At 47.7% G+C, this 19,192-nt stretch overlaps 1 protein-coding gene across 2 annotated transcripts in view; it reads right to left on the bottom strand.

The window, feature by feature from the left end:
- The window catches only part of LOC141076750 (aldehyde dehydrogenase family 3 member B1-like), a 204,298-nt gene that overhangs the window by 64,133 nt on the left and 120,973 nt on the right, over positions 1-19,192 (bottom strand). For both annotated transcript variants that reach the window (XM_073564037.1, XM_073564038.1), the window contains exons 6-7: positions 11,766-11,847; positions 11,240-11,626 (exon numbers count right to left, since the gene is read on the bottom strand). In XM_073564037.1, coding sequence (XP_073420138.1) covers positions 11,240-11,626; positions 11,766-11,847 — 469 coding nt within the window. The remainder of the gene's footprint in view (positions 1-11,239; positions 11,627-11,765; positions 11,848-19,192) is intronic.

The raw sequence follows: 19,192 nt of genomic DNA, 5'->3' as shown, positions 1-19,192 counted from the left end.
AAAAAAGTGTGGGCATTCAGTGGTATGAGCTCTGGTCCATGTAGACTTTCTAAAAACAGCCGGGCCAGCGGACGAGAGCACCCACTAACCCTCGTGTCTTCATACAAGGTTGACAAAATAAATGATCACCCACTTCCTTGTCCTAAAATTTACCAAAAAAATGGGGAGCAGCATGTTACTCTCCTGTCACAGCTCTGGTACTGGGCGTTGTTTCCTTTCCCTATGGCTCCCTTTGTGTTAGTTCATGGGTTCATGCCATGTTACTGTGGTAACCCATCTAAAAGCTTAGGGGTATGATGTCAAAGGTGTTATGGCTGACTCAGACAGCTATGTGCTGTCCGAGTATTGAGATATCTTCTCTCAGCAGCCATGTGCTGTCCGATTATTGGATTCAAAAAGATTTAAATAAACTGGAGAAGTGGGCAGCAACTAACAGAATGGTTTTTAACAGGGAGAAATGCAAAGTACTACATCTGGGCAATAAAAATGAAAAAAGCAGATATAGAATGGGAGGAATAGGGCTAAGTGACAGCACATGTGAAAAAGACTTGGGTATACTAATAGATCACAGACTGAATATGAGTCAACAGTGTGATGCAGCAGCAAAAAAGGCAAATGCAATTCTAGGATGTATTAACAGAAGCATACAGTCTAGATCACGTGAAGTCATTATTTCCCTCTACTCCTCTTTGGTCAGACCTCATCTGGAATATTGTGTCCAGTTTTGGGCACCACATTTTAAAAAAGACATCAACAAACTGGAGCAAGTTCAGAAAAGAGCGACCAGAATGGTGACCGGTCTGCAAACCCTGTCTTATGAGGAAAGGTTGCAGGATTTGGGAATGTTTAGTTTGCAAAAGAGAAGACTGAGAGGAGACTTAATAGCTGTCTACAAATATCTAAAGGGCTGTCACATTTTAGAAGGATCAACTTTATTCTCATTTGCACGAGGAAAGACTAGAAGCAATGGGATGAAACTGAATGGGAGGAGGCACAGATTAGATATTAGAAAAAACTTTTTGACAGTTAGAGTGATCAATGAGTGGAACAGGCTGCCACGAGAAGTGGTGAGTTCTCCTTCAATGGAAGTCTTCAAACAGAGGCTGGACAGACATCTGACTGGGATGATTTAGCGAATCCTGCTTTGAGCAGGGGGTTGGACCAGATGGCCCAGGAGGTCCCTTCCAACTCTACGATTCTATGATTCTATGATTCTATGATTCTATTGAGATGTCTTTTCTCTCAGCAGCCATGTGCTGTCCGAGTATTGAGATGTCTTTTCTCTCAGCAGCCGTGTGCTGTCTGAGTATTGAGATGTCTTTTCTCTCAGCAGCCGTGTGCTGTCCAAGTATGGAGATGTCTTTTCTTTCAGCAGCCATATGCTGTCCGAGTATTGAGATATCCTTTCTGTCAGCAGTAATGTGGTGTCCGAGTATTGAGATGTCTTTTCTCTCAGCAGCCGTGTGCTGTCCGAGTATTGAGATGTCTTTTCTCTCAGCAGCCGTGTGCTGTCCGAGTATGGAGATGTCTTTTCTCTCAGCAGCCATGTGCTGTCCGAGTATTGAGATGTATTTTCTTTCAGCAGCCATATGCTGTCCGAGTATTGAGATATCCTTTCTGTCAGCAGTAATGTGGTGTCCGAGTATTGAGATGTCTTTTCTCTCAGCAGCCGTGTGCTGTCCGAGTATGGAGATGTCTTTTCTCTCAGCAGCCATGTGCTGTCCGAGTATTGAGATGTATTTTCTCTCAGCAGCCATATGCTGTCCGAGTATTGAGATCTCTTTTCTGTCAGCAGCCATGTGCTGTCCGAGTATTGAGATATCCTTTCTGTCAGCAGCAATGTGGTGTCCGAGTATTGAGATGTATTTTCTCTCAGCAGCCATGTGCTGTCCGAGTATTGAGATATCCTTTCTGTCAGCAGCAATGTGGTGTCCGAGTATTGAGATGTATTTTCTCTCAGCAGCCATATGCTGTCCGAGTATTGAGATATCCTTTCTGTCAGCAGCAATGTGGTGTCCGAGTATTGAGAGGTCTTTTCTCTCAGCAGCCATGTGCTGTCCGAGTATTGAGATATCCTTTCTGTCAGCAGCCATATGCTGTCCGAGTATTGAGATATCCTTTCTGTCAGCAGCCATGTGGTGTCTGAGTATTGTGATGTCTTTTCTCTCAGCAGCCATGTGCTGTCCGAGTATTGAGATATCCTTTCTGTCAGCAGCAATGTGGTGTCCGAGTATTGAGAGGTCTTTTCTCTCAGCAGCCATGTGCTGTCCGAGTATAGAGATATCCTTTCTGTCAGCAGCCATATGCTGTCCGAGTATTGAGATGTCTTTTCTCTCAGCAGCCATGTGCTGTCCGAGTATTGAGATATCCTTTCTGTCAGCAGCAATGTGTTGTCCGAGTATGGAGATGTCTTTTCTCTCAGCAGCCATGTGCTGTCCGAGTATTGAGATATCCTTTCTGTCAGCAGCAATGTGGTGTCCGAGTATTGAGATGTCTTTTCTCTCAGCAGCCATGTGCTGTCCGAGTATTGAGATATCCGTTCTGTCAGCAGCCATGTGCTGTCCGAGTATTGAGATATCCTGTCAGCAGCAATGTGGTGTCCGAGTATTGAGATGTCTTTTCTCTCAGCAGCCGTGTGCTGTCCGAGTATTGAGATGTCTTCTCTCAGCAGCCATGTGCTGTCCGATTATTGAGATGTCTTTTCTCTCAGCAGCCATGTGCTGTCCGAGTATGGAGATGTCTTTTCTCTCAACAGCCATGTGCCGTCCAAGTATAGAGATATCCTTTCTGTCAGCAGCCATGTGCTGTCCGAGTACTGAGATGTCTTTTCTCTCAGCAGCCATGTGCTGTCCGAGTATTGAGATATCCTGTCAGCAGCAATGTGGTGTCCGAGTATTGAGATGTCTTTTCTCTCAGCAGCCGCATGCTGTCCGAGTATTGAGATGTCTTTTCTCTCAGCAGCCGTGTGCTGTCTGAGTATTGAGATGTCTTTTCTCTCAGCAGCCGTGTGCTGTCCAAGTATGGAGATGTCTTTTCTTTCAGCAGCCATATGCTGTCCGAGTATTGAGATATCCTTTCTGTCAGCAGTAATGTGGTGTCCGAGTATTGAGATGTCTTTTCTCTCAGCAGCCGTGTGCTGTCCGAGTATTGAGATGTCTTTTCTCTCAGCAGCCGTGTGCTGTCCGAGTATGGAGATGTCTTTTCTCTCAGCAGCCATGTGCTGTCCGAGTATTGAGATGTATTTTCTTTCAGCAGCCATATGCTGTCCGAGTATTGAGATATCCTTTCTGTCAGCAGTAATGTGGTGTCCGAGTATTGAGATGTATTTTCTCTCAGCAGCCATATGCTGTCCGAGTATTGAGATCTCTTTTCTGTCAGCAGCCATGTGCTGTCCGAGTATTGAGATATCCTTTCTGTCAGCAGCAATGTGGTGTCCGAGTATTGAGATGTATTTTCTCTCAGCAGCCATATGCTGTCCGAGTATTGAGATCTCTTTTCTGTCAGCAGCCATGTGCTGTCCGAGTATTGAGATATCCTTTCTGTCAGCAGCAATGTGGTGTCCGAGTATTGAGATGTATTTTCTCTCAGCAGCCATATGCTGTCCGAGTATTGAGATATCCTTTCTGTCAGCAGCAATGTGGTGTCCGAGTATTGAGAGGTCTTTTCTCTCAGCAGCCATGTGCTGTCCGAGTATTGAGATATCCTTTCTGTCAGCAGCCATATGCTGTCCGAGTATTGAGATATCCTTTCTGTCAGCAGCAATGTGGTGTCTGAGTATTGTGATGTCTTTTCTCTCAGCAGCCATGTGCTGTCCGAGTATTGAGATATCCTTTCTGTCAGCAGCAATGTGGTGTCCGAGTATTGAGAGGTCTTTTCTCTCAGCAGCCACGTGCTGTCCGAGTATAGAGATATCCTTTCTGTCAGCAGCCATATGCTGTCCGAGTATTGAGATGTCTTTTCTCTCAGCAGCCATGTGCTGTCCGAGTATTGAGATATCCTTTCTGTCAGCAGCAATGTGTTGTCCGAGTATGGAGATGTCTTTTCTCTCAGCAGCCATGTGCTGTCCGAGTATTGAGATATCCTTTCTGTCAGCAGCAATGTGGTGTCCGAGTATTGAGATGTCTTTTCTCTCAGCAGCCATGTGCTGTCCGAGTATTGAGATATCCGTTCTGTCAGCAGCCATGTGCTGTCCGAGTATTGAGATATCCTGTCAGCAGCAATGTGGTGTCCGAGTATTGAGATGTCTTTTCTCTCAGCAGCCGTGTGCTGTCCGAGTATTGAGATGTCTTCTCTCAGCAGCCATGTGCTGTCCGATTATTGAGATGTCTTTTCTCTCAGCAGCCATGTGCTGTCCGAGTATGGAGATGTCTTTTCTCTCAACAGCCATGTGCCGTCCAAGTATAGAGATATCCTTTCTGTCAGCAGCCATGTGCTGTCCGAGTACTGAGATGTCTTTTCTCTCAGCAGCCATGTGCTGTCCGAGTATTGAGATGTCTTTTCTCTCAGCAGCCATATGCTGTCCGAGTATTGAGATGTCTTTTCTCTCAGCAGCCATATGCTGTCCGAGTATTGAGATATCCTTTCTGTCAGCAGCAATGTGGTGTCCGAGTATTGAGATGTCTTTTCTCTCAGCAGCCATGTGCTGTCCGAGTATTGAGATATCCGTTCTGTCAGCAGCCATGTGCTGTCCGAGTATTGAGATATCCTGTCAGCAGCAATGTGGTGTCCGAGTATTGAGATGTCTTTTCTCTCAGCAGCCGCATGCTGTCCGAGTATTGAGATGTCTTTTCTCTCAGCAGCCGTGTGCTGTCTGAGTATTGAGATGTCTTTTCTCTCAGCAGCCATGTGCTGTCCGAGTATTGAGATGTCTTTTCTCTCAGCAGCCATATGCTGTCCGAGTATTGAGATATCCTTTCTGTCAGCAGCAATGTGGTGTCCGAGTATTGAGATGTCTTTTCTCTCAGCAGCCATGTGCTGTCCGAGTATTGAGATATCCGTTCTGTCAGCAGCCATGTGCTGTCCGAGTATTGAGATATCCTGTCAGCAGCAATGTGGTGTCCGAGTATTGAGATGTCTTTTCTCTCAGCAGCCGCATGCTGTCCGAGTATTGAGATGTCTTTTCTCTCAGCAGCCATGTGCTGTCCGAGTATTGAGATATCCTTTCTGTCAGCAGCAATGTGTTGTCCGAGTATGGAGATGTCTTTTCTCTCAGCAGCCATGTGCTGTCCGAGTATTGAGATATCCTTTCTGTCAGCAGCCATGTGCTGTCCGAGTATTGAAATGTCTTTTCTCTCAGCAGCCATGTGCTGTCTGAATATTAAGATAACATTGCTCTCAGTAGCCATTTATTTGCCGGGAGTTGTTTCATCTTTCTCTTAGATGAAGCTCCAGCCTTATTGTCTCCTTCTGCCAACTGCAATTCAACTACAAATGTTTATTTCAAATTACAGTCCAGCTTAACCATGTCTGTTTGTCTTCATCTGTCTATGCAAGTTAAGTTTAAATTACCAATTGTTCTTGGCAGTGATCACACTTCAGTCATTGTAATCAAGGTAACACATCACAGCTAGCTTGTTTCAAGATTGCCTATATATTTTGCCAATTATGTGTGAACCTCACCTCTGCAACTAAGAATAAGTTGCCAATACTTTCCTGCTGTCCTACTGTTAAAAATGTTCTTGCCACAAGTTCCTGTTTGCACATATCTGTGCTGCATACCATAGCTCTGCCAGCAAGTTACCAGATTGTCCATTACGCCTGTGTGTAACCACACCTCTGTAAATATGAATCAGTTTCCTACAAATTACTGCCATACTGCTATCTACCATTTGCCAGCTCTTTGTTATGGATTGTCAATACATCTACTCTTCCCATGTATATCTTCACATCAGGCTAGACCTGATCAGTTGCTTCTTGCGCCAATTGTCCTCCATACCTCATGCTCTGCTGTTGTGGTTCATGCTGCACCACAGGCCGCCCAGCAAAACCAGCTGCTCCTTCACCTGTAGCCCGTGCTGCTCAGCTCAATCTATGGTTAGAGAATCCACCACCTTAGGTGAGCCCCTCCACAGCGTAAATGAGCGGCGGCTTCTCCCTCATAATAATATAACATATTCGGCAGCACTTTACATTACACAGGAGACTTCTACAAAAGTAAAGACATTGCAGAATAACACATAACTCAGAGGAGTGAGGGCTCACAAGCTTAGACGCTAACCTAATGCAACCATCCATCCAAATTCAGCACCTTCCACCTTACACCCATGGCCGTGCACATGCTGGAGTTGCAGTATCCTCACCTGATTGACCTCTTTTCTTCAGATTCTCAAGATCTGGTTCTTCCCCTCCCAGTCTTTACTTCATCTTGAAGATGCAGCCATGCCTTACCTCACTTAGGGCATGGACCTCACCATATATCTACATACACAGAGTGAGGCAAAGTGGCTGGTTGGCGCCCACCTGAGACCCAGCGCACAGGGCACATGCCCCAGTAATCATACTAGGTGTGTTCCTACCTCAAGTCTATCTGCAGATGGCTTTTGGAGTGCAGGAATCACACCCAGGGGTGTTGCTGGGGCAGGGTGAGGGCATAAGCCCTGTGTGGCGAGTGTCAAGAGACATCGAATAGTCACTTTTTATTGACCGGGGATTTTAGTTACAGGGCTACGGGAAGTCAATAAAATTTTGCCTTGAATGAAAGAAAGCTAGAGATTGGGCACAATCCCGAAACTGTAGGAGAGATCTGCGCAAACAGGGTCTTATCCGAGAAATGCAGATAGTTTAGCACTCAGATTAAACTCAGCTGCTCAATCTGTGATGTAATATAGAAATCAGCCGCAGCGGATCCTCGGGTCAGCAGGTGACATCAGACTGTAGAGGGAGTTAGTGGACAATATTCTGCGCTGCCGACAGAATGGAGACGTATATCCCAGTATGGTACAGTAGGGTGGTGGTTTATTTCAACGCGTTTCTAATTATATAACAGATGCCTGTGGTTCTTCCTGAAGAAGTTATATACTAAACCACCACCTTACTGTACCATACCGGGATATACGTCTCCAGAGATTGGGCACAGTGAAACGTATAGATCAGGCAATGCTTCCTGGCGGGGTCGTACTGGCCCACCAGAGGATCCGCCGGTGGGCCCAGGCACTGACACCTGCTGGCATATTGGCCAGCAGCTGCCTAGTGCTCTCGCTGCTCCAGGGGTCCCAGCCAGTGGCGCGTCGCTAATAGCGGCACACCCAGCAGCTATAGGGCCCCTGAGGTAGGGGGGCCCGCCCGGTGCCAGCGGAGCAGCAGCTGGAGACAGGATCCTGTCCCCGCTGCTAAAGAGAAATGAATATTCACGCTTCCCCACACCCCCATGGGCGTGGAGAGGAGTGAATACCATTTCACTTTAATAGCGGGCAGTGTTAGCCGCAGGCTGAGGCTAAGGGTGTGTGCACACGCTGCGGATTCTGCTGCGGATCCGCAGCGGATTCTGCTGCGTTGTACAGTACCATTGGATCTAAGATCTAATCCTTATAAACAGGGAGGAAATGGTTGAGGAGGTAAAGTGGCTGGGACCCTAGGAGGTAGCGACCATGCTATTTTAGAATTTTGGATAACTAGAAGGGGAAGACCTGTGAAGACTGAGACGTCAAGGTTAGATTTCAGAAAGGCAGATTTTAAGGGATTCAGAAAGAGAATTGGAGGGATCCAATGGCTGGATATCCTTAAAGACAAAAATGTCCAGGAAGGATGGGAAATCTTGAAAAATGAAATTCTCAAAGCACAGTTGTTAACAATTCCGAAAAGAGGGAAGAATAGGAAGCATTTAAGGAAACCAGGATGGATGAACACAGAACTTAAGCACATGCTAAAAAGTAAGAAAGAAATGTTTATAAAATGGAAAGAGGGAGGCATATCTAAAGAAGAATATAATGCTGTCTGCAGAACCTGCAGGGCACGAATCAGATTAGCTAAAGCTGACAATGAGTTGAGGCTTGCAAGAGATGTCAAAAGCAATAATAAAGGATTTTGGGGATATGTCAAAAGTAAAAGAAAAGTCAAAGATGCTATAGGATTTTTACAGGATGAAAATGATGAAATGGTAAGACAGGATGTTGAGAAGGCCGAACTTTTAAATTCCTATTTTGCATCTGTTTTCTCTCAGAAAGGAAATGTAACATCAACTGTTCTTCACTGTCCTATTAAGGGAATAGAAGAATCCAGGATATCTATAAACAGAAAGATAGTGAGGAAACACTTAGCTAACCTAAATGAATTCAAGTCTCCAGGTCCAGATGAATTACACCCCAGAGTACTGAAGGAGATAGCAGAAGAAATTTTTGAACCCCTCTCTATAATCTTTGAAAATTCTTGGAGAACAGGAGAAGTCCCAGAAGACTGGAGAAGAGCAAATGTTGTTCCTATCTTCAAAAAGGGGAAGAAGGTGGACCCAGGCAACTATAGGCCGGTGAGTCTGACTTCTATACCAGGAAAGATTTTTGAACAAATTATTAAACAACATGTATGTCAGTACCTGGATAAGAATGAACTGATTAAACAGAGTCAGCATGGGTTTGTAACTAATAAGTCATGTCAGACTAACTTAATTTCCTTCTATGACGGAATCACTGATTGGGTGGATCAAGGAAATGCTGTAGATATAGTATATCTTGACTTCAGCAAAGCATTTGACAAAGTCTCTCATACAATTCTTATTGAAAAAATGACTAAGTATGGAATGGACAAGGCAACTGTTAGGTGGATTCATAACTGGCTTAGTGATCGGACCCAAAGAGTGGTCGTAAATGGCTGCACATCCAGTTGGAAGAATGTCTCAAGTGGGGTACCACAGGGCTCTGTCCTGGGCCCTGTATTGTTCAACATCTTTATCAACGATTTAGATGAAGGAATTGAGGGTAAACTGATTAAATTTGCTGATGACACAAAGCTAGGAGGGATAGCTAATACTAGAGAAGAGAGAGAGGATTCAAAAAGCTATAAATAAACTGGAGAAGTGGGCAGCAACTAACAGAATGGTTTTTAACAGGAATAAATGCAAAGTACTACATCTGGGCAATAAAAATGAAAAAAGCATATACAGAATGGGAGGAATAGGGCTAAGCAACAGCACATGTGAAAAAGACTTGGGTATACTAATAGATCACAGACTAAATATGAGTCAACAGTGTGATGCAGCAGCAAAATAGGCAAATGCAATTCTAGGATGTATTAACAGAAGCATACAGTCTAGATCACGTGAAGTCATTATTTCCCTCTACTCCTCTTTGGTCAGACCTCATCTGGAATATTGTGTCCAGTTTTGGGCACCACATTTTAAAAAAGACATCAGCAAACTGGAGCAAGTTCAGAAAAGAGCGACTGGAATGGTGACCGGTCTGCAACCCCTGTCTTATGAGGAAAGGTTGCAGGATTTGGGAATGTTTAGTTTGCAAAAGAGAAGACTGAGAGGAGACTTAATAGCTGTCTACAAATATCTAAAGGGCTGTCACATTGTAGAAGGATCAACTTTATTCTCATTTGCACAAGGAAAGACTAGAAGCAATGGGATGAAACTGAATGGGAGGAGACACAGATTAGATATTAGAAAAAACTTTTTGACAGTTAGAGTGATCAATGAGTGGAAAAAGCTGCCACGAGAGGTGGTGAGTTCTCCTTCAATGGAAGTCTTCAAACAGAGGCTGGACAGACATCTGATTGGATGATTTAGCGAATCCTGCTTTGAGCAGGGGGTTGGACCAGATGGCCCAAGAGGTCCCTTCCTACTCTACGATTCTATGATTATAATCAATGTGAATCAAAAACCACAGTGCACATGGTGCAGAATTTTCCGCACAGATTTGCTGCAGTTTCATATCTGCAGCGTGTCACTTCTTTGTGCGGATTCCGCTGCGGTTTGGCACCTGCTCCATGACAGGTGTCAAACCGCAGGGGAAACCCACAGGCTAAACCGCAGAAAATCTGCAGATAAACCGCAGGTCTTTTGACCTGCGATTTTATCTGCGGATTTAGGCAAATCCGCGTGGAAAATTCCACAGCAGAATCCGCAGAGTGTGAACACACCCTAACACTACCCGCATGTAAAGCCGAAGGTGGGCCCCTTCAGGGCAGCTAGCCTTGAGCGGAGCGGAGCTGCAGGGATCCTGTTTGACATAGCACAGCTGAAAGATGTCAGAGAGAAAGCTTCCGGGATGTGCTGTGGCTGCGGGGAACATGAAGAGAAGTAAGTGGTGCTGTGTGTGTGTATATTGGAGATTGGCAATGATGTGGGTGATGGAGAGAGCAGTGATAGGGTGACGGGGGAGAAGGCAATTGTGGTGGTGGGGGAGGAGGCAATGATGGAGGTGGTGTGGGGAGGCAATGATGAGGGAGAATGCATTGATGGTTGTGGGGGGAAGGAATGAGGGAGGTGTTGGAATGGGCAATGATGGGAGTGGTGGAAAGGACAATGTTGGTGGGTGAGAAGGCAATGATGGAGTTAGTGATGAGGACAATGATGGGGTGGAGCGAAAGAACAATGATGAAAGTGGAGGGGGGCTGCACTATATTGTGTGTGGGCTGCATTCTTCTCTCAGGGGGTTACATTATATTCTGGGGGCTACATCATACTATATGAGGGGGGCTGCATTATGCCCCATGAGGGGACTACAGTATATTCTATTGGGGGGGGGACTGCATTATACCTTATAAGATGGTTGCACTATATTCTGTGGAGGGGCTGCATTATACTATATTAGGGGGGCTGCACTATACCCTATGAGGGTGCTACATTTTATGGAGAGCTGCATTATAGATTATGAGGGGGTTGTATTATATTTTGTGGGGTGCTGCATTCTACCCTATGAGGGGGGCTGCATTATATTCTATAAGATGGGCTGCATTATATTCCATGAGGAAGGCTAACCCAAACCCTACTACATAATTTATACATGTATTACCTTATATTATACCCTGATATTAGCGTGTTTTACCACACAATTGGTGGTCTTGTATTTATTTCTATCTATGTAGCTACATAGTGGGCCCCAAGAATCATTTTCTCTGGTGGACCCAAGGTGCTCCAGTCCGCCACTGCTTCCTGGGATTAACAAATGTAAATCTGGTGCCGCATAATGGAGCTAGCCAGCCTATTATAGGTGGCACTAGAGAGCCGCGGTCTTCCTTTTGGAGAAAGGCCAATATGACTCCAATCTGATCGGCTGTGATCACAGATTGTTCAGCTTCTCACCAATGTACTTCTCAGATTCATCCGTTTGTCCTCCAGTCACAATCTTCCCACAAGTGAGTAGAGCTGACACTCGCTTAAAATGCCTGTCACTGATAATCCGACCCAAGTCCGGGGAATGTTTAGGGTCTTCTCCATAAAATTCATGAATGGTGGTCTGCAGGGCGCTCAGCAGCTTCTCCTTGATGTTGTCAGAGCACAAAATATAATCTGGAGCCAGGCAGGTCTGACCAGCATTAAAAAACCGTGCCCATGCAATGCGCCGTGCCGCGTTCTTCAGGTCACATTCATCAAGGACATAACATGGGTTTTTCCCACCAAGCTCCAAGGTCACCGGCGTCAGATGTTTGGCTGCAGCTGTCATTATAATCCTTCCCACATGAGGGTTCCCTGCAGAAGAAGGAAGAAGAAGTGATGTAGACAACCTGAATGTCTCTGGAAATCAGGACCCAAGATGTGCAGACAGAAGGACAGAGGTCCCAAGAGGTTAGAAGGTTCTTCTTACATTTCCCAAGGATTATGGATTTACCTGTGAGGAAAATATAATCAAATTTGTTCTCCAGAAGACGAGTTGTGTCATCAACCCCGGCACAGACCACTGCAAAACAGTCCTGCCACACAAAGAGAGAGAGGACGTGAGACATCCGCACAACACAACTCATCTGAGAAGGATGCGCTCATGGGACCATGTTGTCAGTACGTGGCCGTGCTGTCAGTATATAATAGCCTTTATATAGCGCCAACATATTCCGCAGCGCTAAAAAATTCAACAGTTCATATACAACAGTCACAGCAAAGTTAACGATAATCCAGTAATTAATGCAAAGATAATGACGACCGTGCCTGTAAGGCTATGTGCATACGCTGCGGATTCACCTGCGGGTTTTTCCGCGCGGATCCGCAGGTAAAACCGCAGGTAAAGTGACCGGCGGTTTTCCTGCGGTTTCACACCTCTACTATGTTAAAAGTGTGAAACCGCTGCGGAATCCGCACAAACATTGACATGCTGCGGTTTGTAAACCGAAGCAAAACCGCGCGGAAAAAAACGCAGCGTGAGCACAGCAGATTTGAAATGCCATAGGCTAACATGATACTGTACCATGTCTGCGGAACTGCTGCGTTTCCGCTGGGCCAAAAACGCTGCAGAAACGCAGCAGAATCCGCAACGTGTGTACATAGCCTAAGAGCTTACAATCTGCAATGAGGTGGGGGTGACAAAGTCCAGGGGCTTATGTGCAATGATGGTCCGGTCATCTTGAGGGAATGGGGGATAGATAAAGGCTGAGTGAACTGATCATCAGCCAATATTTATAGTGCTTCTTGGAGCAGTGGAGTTTGATGGAGTGTTATGACCAGAGAAATAGAGAATGGGACTCTCTCTCTATACTGTATATACATATATATACAGTCATGGCCAAAAGTTTAGAGAATGACACAAATATTAATTTTTACAAAGTCTACTGCTTCATTTTTTCTAATGGCAATTTGCATATACTCCAGAATGTTATAAAGAGTGATCAGCTTAACAGCAATTACTTGCAAAGTCAATATTTGCCTAGAAAATGAACTTTATCCCCCAAAACACATTTCAACATCATTGCAGCCCTGCCTTAAAAGGACCAGCTAACATCGTTTCAGTGATTGCTCCATTAACACAGGTGTGGGTGTTGATGAGGACAGGGCTGGAGATCAATCTGTCGTGATTAAGTAAGAATGACACCACTGGACACTTTAAAAGGAGGCTGGTGCTTGGCATCATTGTTTCTCTTCTGTTAACCATGGTTATCTCTAAAGAAACACGTGCAGTCATCATTGCACTGCACAAAAATGGCCTAACAGGGAAGAGTATCGCAGCTAGAAAGATTGCACCTCAGTCAACAATCTATCACATCATCAAGAACTTCAAGGAGAGAGGTTCCCTTGTTGCCAAAAAGGCTCCAGGGCGCCCAAGAAAGACCAGCAAGCGCCAGGACCGTCTCTTAAAAGTGTTTCAGCTGCGGGATCGGGCTACCAGCAGTGCAGAGCTTGCTCAGGAATGGCAGCAGGCAGGTGTGAGTGCATCTGCATGCACTGTGAGGCGGAGACTCTTGGAGCAAGGCCTGGTCTCAAGGAGGGCAGCAAAGAAGCCACTTCTCTCCAGGAAAAACATCATGGACAGACTGATATTCTGCAAGAGGTACAGGGAGTGGACTGCTGAGGACTGGGGTAAAGTCATTTTCTCTGATGAATCCCCTTTTCGATTGTTTGGGACATCTGGAAAACGGCTTATTCGGAGAAGACCAGGTGAGCGCTACCACCAGTCTTGTCTCATGCCAACTGTCAAGCATCCTGAAACCATTCATGTGTGGGGTGGCTTCTCAGCCAAGGGAATGGGCTCTCTCTCACTCTTACCTAAAAACACAGCCATGAATAAAGAATGGTTCCAGAATGTCCTCCAAGAGCAACTTCTCCCAACCGTCCAAGAACAGTTTGGCGATCAACAATGCCTTTTTCAACATGATGGAGCACCTTGCCATAAAGCAAAGGTGATAACTAAATGGCTCAGGGATCAAAACATAGAGATTTTGGGACCATGGCCTGGAAACTCCCCAGATCTTAATCCCATTGAGAACTTGTGGTCAATCATCAAGAGACGGGTGGACAAACAAAAACCTTCAAATTCAGACAAAATAAAAGCATTGATTTTGCAAGAATGGACTGCTATCAGTCAGGATTTGATCCAGAAGTTGATTGAGAGCATGCCAGGGAGAATTGCTGAGGTCCTGAAGAAGAAGGGTCAACACTGCAAATATTGACTTGCTGCATTAACTCATTCTAACTGTCAATATAACCTTTTGTTACTCATAATATGATTGCAATTATATTTCTGTATGTGATAAAAACATCTGACAAACACACATAAAAACCAGAGGCCAGCAGATCATGTGAAAATATAATATTTGTGTCATTCTCAAAACTTTTGGCCATGACTGTACTATTATATATATATATACACACACACACACACACACACACATATAAGGACGTCAATTAGTGAACGTGATAGGCCACCCTAAATAGATGTATTTTTAGGACGCGACTAAAAATGTGTAAGTTGAAATGAGGGAGGAGATGTAGGGGGGGTCGCACTGTGGAGAGGATGGGTAGGGTGATAGATAGAAATGAGGGAGGAGATGTAGGGGGGGCCGCACTGTGGAGAGGATGGGTAGGGTGATAGACAGAAATGAGGGAGGAGATGTAGGGGGGTCGCACTGTGGAGAGGATGGGTAGGGTGATAGACAGAAATGAGGGAGGAGATGTAGGGGGGCTGCACTGTGGAGAGGATGGGTAGGGTGATAGATAGAAATTAGGGAGGAGATGTAGGGGGGCTGCACTGTGGAGAGGATGGGTAGGGTGATAGACAGAAATGAGGGAGGAGATGTAGGGGGGTCGCACTGTGGAGAGGATGGGTAGGGTGAGACAGAAATGAGGGAGGAGATGTAGGGGGGGTCGCACTGTGGAGAGGATGGGTAGGGTGATAGATAGAAATGAGGGAGGAGATGTAGGGGGGGTCGCACTGTGGAGAGGATGGGTAGGGTGATAGACAGAAATGAGGGAGGAGATGTAGGGGGGTCGCACTGTGGAGAGGATGGGTAGGGTGATAGACAGAAATGAGGGAGGAGATGTAGGGGGGCTGCACTGTGGAGAGGATGGGTAGGGTGATAGATAGAAATGAGGGAGGAGATGTAGGGGGGCTGCACTGTGGAGAGGATGGGTAGGGTGATAGACAGAAATGAGGGAGGAGATGTAGGGGGGTCGCACTGTGGAGAGGATGGGTAGGGTGAGACAGAAATGAGGGAGGAGATGTAGGGGGGTCGCACTGTGGAGAGGATGGGTAGGGTGATAGACAGAAATGAGGGAGGAGATGTAGGGGGGGTCGCACTGTGGAGAGGATGGGTAGGGTGATAGATAGAAATGAGGGAGGAGATGTAGGGGGGCTGCACTGTGGAGAGGATGGGTAGGGTGATAGACAGAAATGAGGGAGGAGATGTAGGGGGGGGTCGCACTGTGGAGAGGATGGGTAGGGTGATAGATAGAAATGAGGGAGGAGATGTGGGGGGGTCGCACTGTGGAGAGGATGGGTAGGGTGATAGACAGAAATGAGGGAGGAGATGTAGGGGGGTCGCACTGTGCAGAGGATGAGTAGGGTAATAGACAGAAATGAGGGAGGAGATGTAGGGGGGGTCGCACTGTGGAGAGGATGGGTAGGGTGATAGATAGAAATGAGGGAGGAGATGTAGGGGGGCTGCACTGTGGAGAGGATGGGTAGGGTGATAGATAGAAATGAGGGAGGAGATGTAGGGGGGCTGCACTGTGGAGAGGATGGGTAGGGTGATAGACAGAAATGAGGGAGGAGATGTAGGGGGGTCGCACTGTGGAGAGGATGGGTAGGGTGATAGATAGAAATGAGGGAGGAGATGTAGGGGGGCTGCACTGTGGAGAGGATGGGTAGGGTGATAGATAGAAATGAGGGAGGAGATGTAGGGGGGCTGCACTGTGGAGAGGATGGGTAGGGTGATAGACAGAAATGAGGGAGGAGATGTAGGGGGGGTCGCACTGTGGAGAGGATGGGTAGGGTGATAGACAGAAATGAGGGAGGAGATATAGGGGGGTCGCACTGTGGAGAGGATGGGTAGGGTGAGACAGAAATGAGGGAGGAGATGTAGGGGGGTCGCACTGTGGAGAGGATGGGTAGGGTGATAGACAGAAATGAGGGAGGAGATGTAGGGGGGTCGCACTGTGGAGAGGATGGGTAGGGTGATAGAAATGAGGGAGGAGATGTAGGGGGGCTGCACTGTGGAGAGGATGGGTAGGGTGATAGATAGAAATGAGGGAGGAGATGTAGGGGGGGGGTCGCACTGTGGAGAGGATGGGTAGGGTGATAGACAGAAATGAGGGAGGAGATGTAGGGGGGGTCGCACTGTGGAGAGGATGGGTAGGGTGATAGAAATGAGGGAGGAGATGTAGGGGGGCTGCACTGTGGAGAGGATGGGTAGGGTGATAGATAGAAATGAGGGAGGAGATGTAGGGGGGCTGCACTGTGGAGAGGATGAGTAGGGTGATAGACAGAAATGAGGGAGGAGATGTAGGGGGGTCGCACTGTGCAGAGGATGAGTAGGGTAATAGACAGAAATGAGGGAGGAGATGTAGGGGGGCTGCACTGTGGAGAGGATGGGTAGGGTGATAGATAGAAATGAGGGAGGAGATGTAGGGGGGGTCGCACTGTGGAGAGGATGGGTAGGGTGATAGATAGAAATGAGGGAGGAGATGTAGGGGGGCTGCACTGTGGAGAGGATGGGTAGGGTGATAGATAGAAATGAGGGAGGAGATGTAGGGGGGGTCGCACTGTGGAGAGGATGGGTAGGGTGATAGATAGAAATGAGGGAGGAGATGTAGGGGGGCTGCACTGTGGAGAGGATGGGTAGGGTGATAGATAGAAATGAGGGAGGAGATGTAGGGGGGCTGCACTGTGGAGAGGATGGGTAGGGTGATAGATAGAAATGAGGGAGGAGATGTAGGGGGGGTCGCACTGTGGAGAGGATGGGTAGGGTGATAGACAGAAATGAGGGAGGAGATGTAGGGGGGGCCGCACTGTGGAGAGGATGGGTAGGGTGATAGATAGAAATGAGGGAGGAGATGTAGGGGGGGGTCGCACTGTGGAGAGGATGGGTAGGGTGATAGACAGAAATGAGGGAGGAGATGTAGGGGGGTCGCACTGTGGAGAGGATGGGTAGAGTGATAGACAGAAATGAGGGAGGAGATGTAGGGGGGGCCGCACTGTGGAGAGGGTGGGTAAGATGATAGATAGAAATGAGGGAGGAGATGTAGGGGGGCCGCACTGTGGAGAGGATGGGTAGAGTGATAGACAGAAATGAGGGAGGAGATGTAGGGGGGGGCCGCACTGTGGAGAGGGTGGGTAGGGTGATAGATAGAAATGAGGGAGGAGATGTAGGGGGGTCGCACTGTGGAGAGGATGGGTAGGGTAATAGACAGAAATGAGGGAGGAGATGTAGGGGGGTCGCACTGTGGAGAGGGTGGGTAGGGTGATAGATAGAAATGAGGGAGGAGATGTAGGGGGGTCGCACTGTGGAGAGGATGGGTAGGGTAATAGACAGAAATGAGGGAGGAGATGTAGGGGGGTCGCACTGTGGAGAGGATGGGTAGGGTGATAGACAGAAATGAGGGAGGAGATGTAGGGGGGTCGCACTGTGGAGAGGATGGGTAGAGTGATAGACAGAAATGAGGGAGGAGATGTAGGGGGGTCGCACTGTGGAGAGGGTGGGTAGGGTGATAGATAGAAATGAGGGAGGAGATGTAGGGGGGTCGCACTGTGGAGAGGATGGGTAGGGTAATAGACAGAAATGAGGGAGGAGATGTAGGGGGGTCGCACTGTGGAGAGGATGGGTAGGGTGATAGACAGAAATGAGGGAGGAGATGTAGGGGGGGGTCGCACTGTGGAGAGGATGGGTAGGGTAATAGACAGAAATGAGGGAGGAGATGTAGGGGGGTCGCACTGTGGAGAGGATGGGTAGGGTGATAGATAGAAATGAGGGAGGAGATGTAGGGGGGTCGCACTGTGGAGAGGATGGGTAGGGTAATAGACAGAAATGAGGGAGGAGATGTAGGGGGGTCGCACTGTGGAGAGGATGGGTAGGGTGATAGATAGAAATGAGGGAGGAGATGTAGGGGGGGGCTGCACTGTGGAGAGGATGGGTAGGGTGATAGACAGAAATGAGGGAGGAGATGTAGGGGGGGGCCGCACTGTGGAGAGGATGGGTAGGGTGATAGATAGAAATGAGGGAGGAGATGTAGGGGGGTCGCACTGTGGAGAGGATGGGTAGGGTAATAGACAGAAATGAGGGAGGAGATGTAGGGGGGTCGCACTGTGGAGAGGATGGGTAGGGTGATAGACAGAAATGAGGGAGGAGATGTAGGGGGGGCCGCACTGTGGAGAGGATGGGTAGGGTGATAGACAGAAATGAGGGAGGAGATGTAGGGGGGTCGCACTGTGGAGAGGATGGGTAGGGTGATAGATAGAAATGAGGGAGGAGATGTAGGGGGGTCGCACTGTGGAGAGGATGGGTAGAGTGATAGACAGAAATGAGGGAGGAGATGTAGGGGGGGGTCGCACTGTGGAGAGGATGGGTAGGGTGATAGACAGAAATGAGGGAGGAGATGTAGGGGGGTCGCACTGTGGAGAGGATGGGTAGGGTGATAGATAGAAATGAGGGAGGAGATGTAGGGGGGCTGCACTGTGGAGAGGATGGGTAGGGTGATAGATAGAAATGAGGGAGGAGATGTAGGGGGGCCGCACTGTGGAGAGGATGGGTAGGGTGATAGACAGAAATGAGGGAGGAGATGTAGGGGGGTCGCACTGTGGAGAGGATGGGTAGGGTGATAGACAGAAATGAGGGAGGAGATGTAGGGGGGTCGCACTGTGGAGAGGATGGGTAGGGTGATAGATAGAAATGAGGGAGGAGATGTAGGGGGGGGTCGCACTGTGGAGAGGATGAGTAGGGTGATAGACAGAAATGAGGGAGGAGATGTAGGGGGGCCGCACTGTGGAGAGGATGGGTAGGGTGATAGACAGAAATGAGGGAGGAGATGTAGGGGGGCTGCACTGTGGAGAGGATGGGTAGGGTGATAGATAGAAATGAGGGAGGAGATGTAGGGGGGGTCGCACTGTGGAGAGGATGGGTAGGGTAATAGACAGAAATGAGGGAGGAGATGTAGGGGGGGCCGCACTGTGGAGAGGATGGGTAGGGTGATAGACAGAAATGAGGGAGGAGATGTAGGGGGGCCGCACTGTGGAGAGGATGGGTAGGGTGATAGACAGAAATGAGGGAGGAGATGTAGGGGGGCCGCACTGTGGAGAGGATGGGTAGGGTGATAGATAGAAATGAGGGAGGAGATGTA

This window comes from Dendrobates tinctorius, unplaced genomic scaffold (assembly GCF_039654945.1).
Source record: "Dendrobates tinctorius isolate UK_male_01 unplaced genomic scaffold, ASM3965494v1 ptg000423l, whole genome shotgun sequence".
In the NCBI taxonomy this organism is placed as follows: domain Eukaryota; kingdom Metazoa; phylum Chordata; class Amphibia; order Anura; family Dendrobatidae; genus Dendrobates; species Dendrobates tinctorius.
This window is presented reverse-complemented; position numbering and strand designations above follow the sequence as displayed.